At 35.0% G+C, this 7,105-nt stretch overlaps 1 protein-coding gene across 3 annotated transcripts; it reads left to right on the top strand.

The window, feature by feature from the left end:
- Positions 1 to 1,385: 1,385 nt before the first annotated feature.
- Positions 1,386 to 7,099, top strand: LOC107003211 (probable serine/threonine-protein kinase At1g09600). Of its 3 annotated transcripts, XM_015201504.2 has the most exons (10): positions 1,386 to 1,508; positions 2,008 to 2,054; positions 2,133 to 2,625; positions 3,324 to 3,608; positions 3,910 to 4,227; positions 4,489 to 4,716; positions 5,279 to 5,379; positions 6,122 to 6,221; positions 6,307 to 6,594; positions 6,665 to 6,832. In XM_015201504.2, exons 3-10 carry the CDS (start codon positions 2,191 to 2,193, stop codon positions 6,830 to 6,832), a joined length of 1,923 nt encoding a protein of 640 aa, XP_015056990.1. In that variant the 5' UTR covers positions 1,386 to 1,508; positions 2,008 to 2,054; positions 2,133 to 2,190. The 3 variants fall into 3 exon arrangements, with proteins under 3 accessions (XP_015056990.1, XP_027768451.1, XP_027768452.1); XM_027912650.1 differs by lacking the exon at positions 1,386 to 1,508 and having other exon boundaries at positions 1,645 to 2,054; XM_027912651.1 differs by lacking the exons at positions 1,386 to 1,508; positions 2,008 to 2,054 and having other exon boundaries at positions 2,191 to 2,625; positions 6,665 to 7,099.
- The last annotated feature ends 6 nt before the right edge of the window (positions 7,100 to 7,105 follow it).

The raw sequence follows: 7,105 nt of genomic DNA, 5'->3' as shown, positions 1-7,105 counted from the left end.
AATTTATATTTGAAAAGGTGAATTCAGAGGAATTATAGAGATTGTAACACTCGCATTTGAAATAATAAAATCGATTGTTGCTATAAATTTCCGTTCTTGATTATTGTTTTTCTCTACGTGAATTTTATTATCTGCTGAAGATATTAAAATTTTGTGGGACTCTACAAGATGCGTTCAATTCGAGTTGGGACTCTACGAATTCTGTTCAACTCAAATAAGGATTCTTGGAGGCTACTCAACCCTAAACCATAGTTTATGCCTATATAAAGGGTACTAAATTCCCTTAGAAGGCATCTCGGAAATTTCATAAAGAGATCAGGATATCGAATACTCCACAAATTGATGGTTTATTCATAAACAGAGGTCAAAATTTAAATCATCCTAGTTCGAGAAATACGCCACTAATGGGCCTCGAATCATGGATAAATCCAAGGAGTGTAGAATCAAGGGATCAACAGAATTGTATCCGCTATCTTAATCAATAAAATTATGTTTCTTCATATTTTATTTGTATGGTTTGTTTATTTTCCATATGTTTAAAATTTGTTGCAAACAAATTGGCACTTCCAATGGACCAAATCTGCCCTTCATCTCTTCTCTCTTAAATCTGAAAATCTGAAGCTGCAAAGGTGGAAGAATGAGTACTTCAAGACTCGTCTTTGAGTTTCATAAGTCTACCCTTCGTCACGCCTTGAAGCAGGGGGCATTCGTAGATATTAAAATTTTGTAGGACTCTACAAGATGCGTTCAATTCGAGTTGGAACTCTACAAATTGTGTTCAACTTAAATAAGGATTCTTGGAGGCTACTCAACCCTAAACCCTAGTTTATGCCTGTATAAAGAGTACTAAATTCCCCTAAAAGGCATCTCAGAAGTTTCATAAAGAGATCAAGATCTCGAATACTCCACAAATTGGTGGTTTATTCATAAAGAGAGTTCAAAATCTAAATCATCCTAGTTCGAGAAATACGCTACTAACGGCCCTCGAGTCATGGATAAATCCTAGGAGAGTAGAATTAAGGGATCAACAGAATTATACCCGCTATCTTAATCAATAGAATTATCTTTCTTCATATTTTATTTGTATGACTTATTTATTTTCCATATGTTTAAAATTTATTATAACAAGGTATTTAATAGGTACAAAGATCAATTGTGATATTTAAGTTAATAATGCAGACAACTTTAAATATTTGTTAAATGACTTAAAATGGTGAAAAAAATGATTTTTCATGTAAAACATTATTGTTGTACGGAAAGGATGTGATAGGTTTTGGGTGACGAAATGGTAGTAGTAGAAAAGTTTTTCCTTTGGGGTCCCACCACTTTGATGAGTTCCACGTGACAAATCAGAAAGAGATTTGGGTACTGCAGTGCACGTCAGAGTTGAAATATGACATTTTTTTTTTGCTACTTGCAGAAATTGAGCATGGAGATTTGTACATCAAACAATGCACAAATTCAGAGACACCAAAGTACTCGAACCAAACCAAAGATAAAGGCACAAGGTATAGTACTATTCCCCTCTATGCTTATGTCTTTCATGGAAAAATAATAATAACGGGCTGTTCGTGTTTTACGCTGATTTCTCATCAATATCCTAAAATATATGGGTAAAAATTTTTTTTTTCTGAAAATAAACAAGTAAAAGAAAATGTATTTTTTTTAATTAAAAAAAAAGAAGAAAATGATAATTCGTTGAAATATTTCTGGGAAAAAATCAAAGCAAGTTTTGTTCCATTCCCCCTCATCCTTGACCAGAGTTGCTGCATCAATCCTTTTAACAAAAAGCATAGAATTGGTTTTTGGTGCACCAACCTATTGTTCCGTTTTATATGCTGAAATCTTGATTTCTTATGTTTGGTTTTCTGGTCTGGGTTTTTGACTTTTTGGGGTTGCCAAAATTGCTATGTAACGAGACATTAATTAATTAATTTATGGGGTAATGTCTATTGAAGAAATCATTTACAATATAGTTCCCGGACATTAATTGGTTTTCAATTTCAGTCCCGCATTTTGGCTTCTTGAGAGGATTTGGAGGCCTGCATTGATTGGTAAGAAACTAGAAAATAACAAGTTAGTTTGTTTAATTAGAAATATACATATATTTATTTTTCCAGTTGTTGGTGCAGGTTTATTATGCGGGTCTCGAATGTTTCTTGAGTGACACAACATATTGGTTACAAAGGTATGGGCTGCATTTGCTCAAAGGGTTCTTCCGAAGATGAAAATGTTTTTGAACAAAAAGAAGTTAAGTCTTCTGTACATATGGTTGCTCCCTTGCATAGAGAGGAGATTAAAGTAGAATTAGTTAATCCTAAGATTGAAATAATACCTAAATCAAAGCGGACATCAGAATCTGCTCTTATTTCTGTCCTTGCAACAAAAGTTGAGGATGATGGAAAAACAAGAATTATCGAGAGGCCTAAGGAAGGCCATCACAAGAGACGCTCCACTGTTGATTTTGGAGTGCAACAATCAATGTCTAGAGTTGTAAGCATACCTAATGCTGCAAAGGGTGAACTCGGAGCTGCAGGATGGCCATCCTGGCTAACTTCTGTCGCAGCTGACGCTATTCAAGGGTGGCTTCCTCGAAGTGCAGACTCATTTGAAAAATTAAATAAAGTCAGTTCTACACCTTTTCTCTGCTCATGTTTTATTTATGAATCATTCATGTTTTTTTTTCTACATATCAGCCATAATTTGCTCAACTTTGATATCTGCATCTTCTACTTTACGGATCCTTGTTTCTGGAAATTTCATATTCTACTCAGGGTATTGAATTTGCTTCTATCATAGAGATCATTTGTTTTTGATACAAGTAGCTGAATCATTTTCCATCCAAAGGGGCTATTTTAAAAAAGTTACTTTATTTATGATCCATTAGAGTTTTTCTTCTTTTTCTTGGGTTACTTTGGAGTACCTCCGGAAAATGGAGTTTTTTTAATTCGAAGAATTGTGGACGGGGGAATGGAATAAGTACAATGTGGGAAATCGAACCTCATCGAGAAGGTGAATATTTAGGAGGTCGTCAACCAACTGAGCTGCTAACATTCCCCCAATGAATTGTCAATTCTAGTTGTAAATAAAACGATTTTCAAGAATACTATTATTATTATTTTTTTGAGTTTCAAATATGAACTTCCTTAACATAGGGTGAGAGTGCTTGATCACCTTGTACTTGTTGGAAGCAGTGTGGAAACATAAATTTATGTCCAGCCAAATATAATGTCATTTAGTTTTTCAGAGATCTTTGGACTAATAAAGAGTTTGAATTTTCATATATTCCTGCATAAGTTGATAAATGTTTAAATTTTATGCAGATTGGTCAAGGAACATACAGTAGTGTGTACAAGGCCCGTGACCTTCAAACCAATAAAATTGTTGCAATGAAGAAAGTGAGATTTGTCAATATGGATCCAGAGAGTGTTCGCTTTATGGCAAGGGAAATATCTATTTTGCGTAAATTGGACCACCCAAATGTTATGAAACTTGAGGCTTTGGTCACATCTAGGATATCAGGGAGCTTATATCTTGTATTTGAATACATGGAACACGATCTTGCTGGACTTGCAGCAGCACCTCGTGTTAAGTTTACTGAAGCACAGGTACGTCTTTCTCTTCTTGTCTGAAAAACCCTGCGATGTTCATAATTAGCACACCCAAGTCCTAACTAGATTCAAAAGCAGAAAATCCTCCCAGAATATAAATCTTTGAACTTGTTTAATGACCCCTTCATGGACTGAACCTAGAGAATACTGAGACTAGGTGAATGCAAGAAAATAAGGTTTAAAGACGAACAAAACCATTTGTAAACTAAACTTATTTACCACCACCCTGCGGTAGCTGCATTTTGAATCTACACGATATATTTCGATGTTCTCCAAATTTTTACATGATGGTTTACAGATTAAATGTTATATGCAACAATTGCTTCGTGGACTTGAACACTGTCATAGCCGGGGTGTACTTCATCGAGACATTAAGGGTTCAAACCTTCTCATTGATGATAATGGTGTTCTAAAGATTGGAGACTTTGGCTTGGCTACAACCTTTGAGCCCAACCAAACACAGCCATTAACAAGTCGTGTTGTAACTCTATGGTATAGAGCTCCTGAGCTTTTGCTTGGTGCAACGGAATATGGAATGGCCATAGATATGTGGAGTGCTGGCTGCATCCTCGCTGAATTATCTGCTGGAAAGCCTATCATGCCTGGAAGGACAGAGGTACTTTCAATTCCTCTTCAATCTAAACTTTTTTCACTTATGATTGATTCTCCTCCTAACACATGTCTGATCTCTTTGGAAGTGTCGCTTTAGAATTATTCCATGACCAAAAGATTTTAAAGCTATTCTCTAATTTTCACTTTAAATTTATTTGATGCTTTTGACACTATAAATTCTAGTTGTATACATTTGTTTCAGTTTCATGCATGTTGACTTTTCTGAGTTCAAAATTCATTGTTGGTTCCTGTACCAATTTTGCAGGTTGAGCAAATGCATAAGATTTTTAAACTTTGTGGTTCACCTTCCGAAGAATACTGGAAAAAATCAAAACTACCTCATGCTACTAGCTTTAAGCCACAACACCCATACAATCGATGTGTCACTGATACATTCAAGGATTTTCCCCCTTCAGCTTTGGCCCTTGTTGACATCCTACTTTCAATAGAACCAGAAAGGCGTGGTACTGCTTCTTCTGCACTCAACAGTGAGGTAAGAAACCATGTTCCTTGAATAGCAACACTTCTTTGGTTTATTTCCATATGAGTGACAAATGCCGTCTACGGTGGTTATCAGGCAACTAAGAGTATTTGTTTTCTCTGCTTGTAATGGTCATTCATATTCCTTGTATCATGATTGGAAGCATTTCTTACCCCATTTACATTTAGAAAGTATTACTACATTATTGATAGCTAGAAATTACATTCTCTTCTATCCTGTGAACATTCAGTTACTTAATGATCATATTTTCTTTTTTAATTAATCTGGTTGTGCATTACTTGGAGGTTTTTCTCTACATCATCATTTGAATATTTCATGAACTCAAAATGGTCCAAGCAGATTAATCTCTGTTTATTAACCTATTCTGCATTGACGTTTTGCATTCTACCGACATTGATATGATTTAACGTTTTTTTTTCCTTTTCTAGACATGATTGTTTTATCTTTTTTGGCATACCAAGATTGTCTTTCACAAATTACCTAAAGTATTCTATATATTTTTGTAAGTGCTTACTATACTTCATATCTTCTTTGTTTTGTTTTTTACGTTCAGTTCTTCAGTACAAAGCCCTTACCTTGTGATCCATCTAGTTTACCGAAATATCCTCCAAGCAAGGAATATGATGCTAAGATGCGGGAAGAGGAAGCAAGAAGGTATCTAGTTTTAGCTCTTCACAATGTGTTCCTCGTATCAAAATCTGCATACCACTCCATTTGCTACATTATTTTTCTATGTTATGGTCTCTGCATTTGTTTCTTTCATTCAATATCAGTTTTAGTTCACGTCGCACTACTGTTACATTCTCCAATTAATTCGAACAAGAACAATAGATATGAAGAATAAAAGTAATCTTACCTCTTGAAATAAATCGTTTTTGTAACGTTTAACGATGAAACCTAACTAATTATTACACAAAGGTGTAAAGAAAATAACTCAATAATATTGATAACATTGTTGGTGTCAAAAAAGAACAAAATTCACCCTTATATACGAGGGGAAAATCATCAAACCCTCTCCCAAATAACATGAGATTCTAGTACTACTTTTATGAACATAATAACAAAAAAAACGTAACTTGTATATTTTAAACTAGAAAACATGTAAAATTATTATCTCACTTCTTCCGGGACTACTTAACAAAAGTAAACAAAGAAGTCAGATTTGCACCAAAATACACATGCCATAATCAGCCCTTTAGTATTCCATCTTTTATGAGTAAACGCAACAAATTTCACTAACTGAAGTATCTGTAAATAAAATCATGTGTATGGACTATCTTAGTAAGCTACCTATAACATGTACTATTGTATTGTACTTTTCTTACGTTCATAATTAATTTGGTCTGCACTTTTTCACTTTGCGTTGTCTCACAATTTAGAATTTTGTTAATCCCAGGCGGAAAGCTGAGAGTGTGAAAGGATGTGGAGATGAATCATTGAGCAAGTCGTCAAGGCAATCAAAGGGAGAAAGCACTACAGAATCTATTGCTGGGCAGGTTGATTTTCTTCTATATTCCGAAAGAAATTGAATTAAGGCTGTTCTGTTCACTGTCATTGAAATGAACGGTTTCGACATTGCAGGGACAATCAAATCTCAGCATCAGTGTTAAATATAATCCTCTAGAAGAAAGTGGAACTGGATTCCCTATTGAGCCACCAAGAGTGAAAAATAGGAATGGATTTATTCATTCTACTTCAGTGATCCATCCTAATGCAGCTGGATATTCTCGCCAAGTCAAAGAGGATTCATGTACATCCCAACATGGTGGAGAGTTTCTAAGACAGGGTTCTCACACGTCTCGAGCTGTAGGAGACTTTTCAAGTGTTCATTCAAAGAGGGATGACGGATCATCTTATGGGGATTCAACGGTGTGTACTGCAATTAATCTTTACTTTCCAATTTGCATGTTTAATTTAACATCCCTTTTTGATGTTACAGGTTTATGTGCCAAAGAAAAGTAGACTTCTTTGCTCTGGACCTCTAGTACCACCAGGGGGAAGTATGGAAGATATGTTAAAGGAACATGAGAGACAAATCCAAGAAGCAGTTCGAAAAGCACGTCTAGAAAAAGGAAGGACCAAAAAGAATTGTTATGATTATGACTAGGCCAAATTCATGATCCTCCTCCTCCTATCTTTTGAACTGATTGCTCACTTCTGCCGGAACAATTTACTTCTTTTGTCATATAAATAAGATCCACAGCTGTAAAGGACCTAGGAGGCGATACAGATACATTCCAGTATAAAGTGTCACACATTAAGGCCATTTCCTTTGGGGTAGGGGGAAAAACCTCGATTTGGAAGGAGGGTAAAGCTAAGTATGTTTTCGAATTAGCGACCTTATATATATATATATATATATATATATATATATATATAT

The sequence above is a fragment of the Solanum pennellii genome, chromosome 11 (assembly GCF_001406875.1).
Source record: "Solanum pennellii chromosome 11, SPENNV200".
Classification (NCBI taxonomy): domain Eukaryota; kingdom Viridiplantae; phylum Streptophyta; class Magnoliopsida; order Solanales; family Solanaceae; genus Solanum; species Solanum pennellii.
Note: the sequence above shows the minus strand (reverse complement) of the source record. Positions and strands in the feature narration are given on the sequence as shown.

Bases quoted from the DNA above. Each gene is read 5' to 3' on its own strand.
- LOC107003211 (XM_027912651.1), top strand. From the start codon at position 2,191: ATGGGCTGCATTTGCTCAAAGGGTTCTTCCGAAGATGAAAATGTTTTT. The intron at 5,380-6,121 runs GTATCTAGTTTT...TGTTAATCCCAG, and splicing joins CGGGAAGAGGAAGCAAGAAG to GCGGAAAGCTGAGAGTGTGA. The intron at 6,595-6,664 runs GTGTGTACTGCA...TTGATGTTACAG, and splicing joins CATCTTATGGGGATTCAACG to GTTTATGTGCCAAAGAAAAG.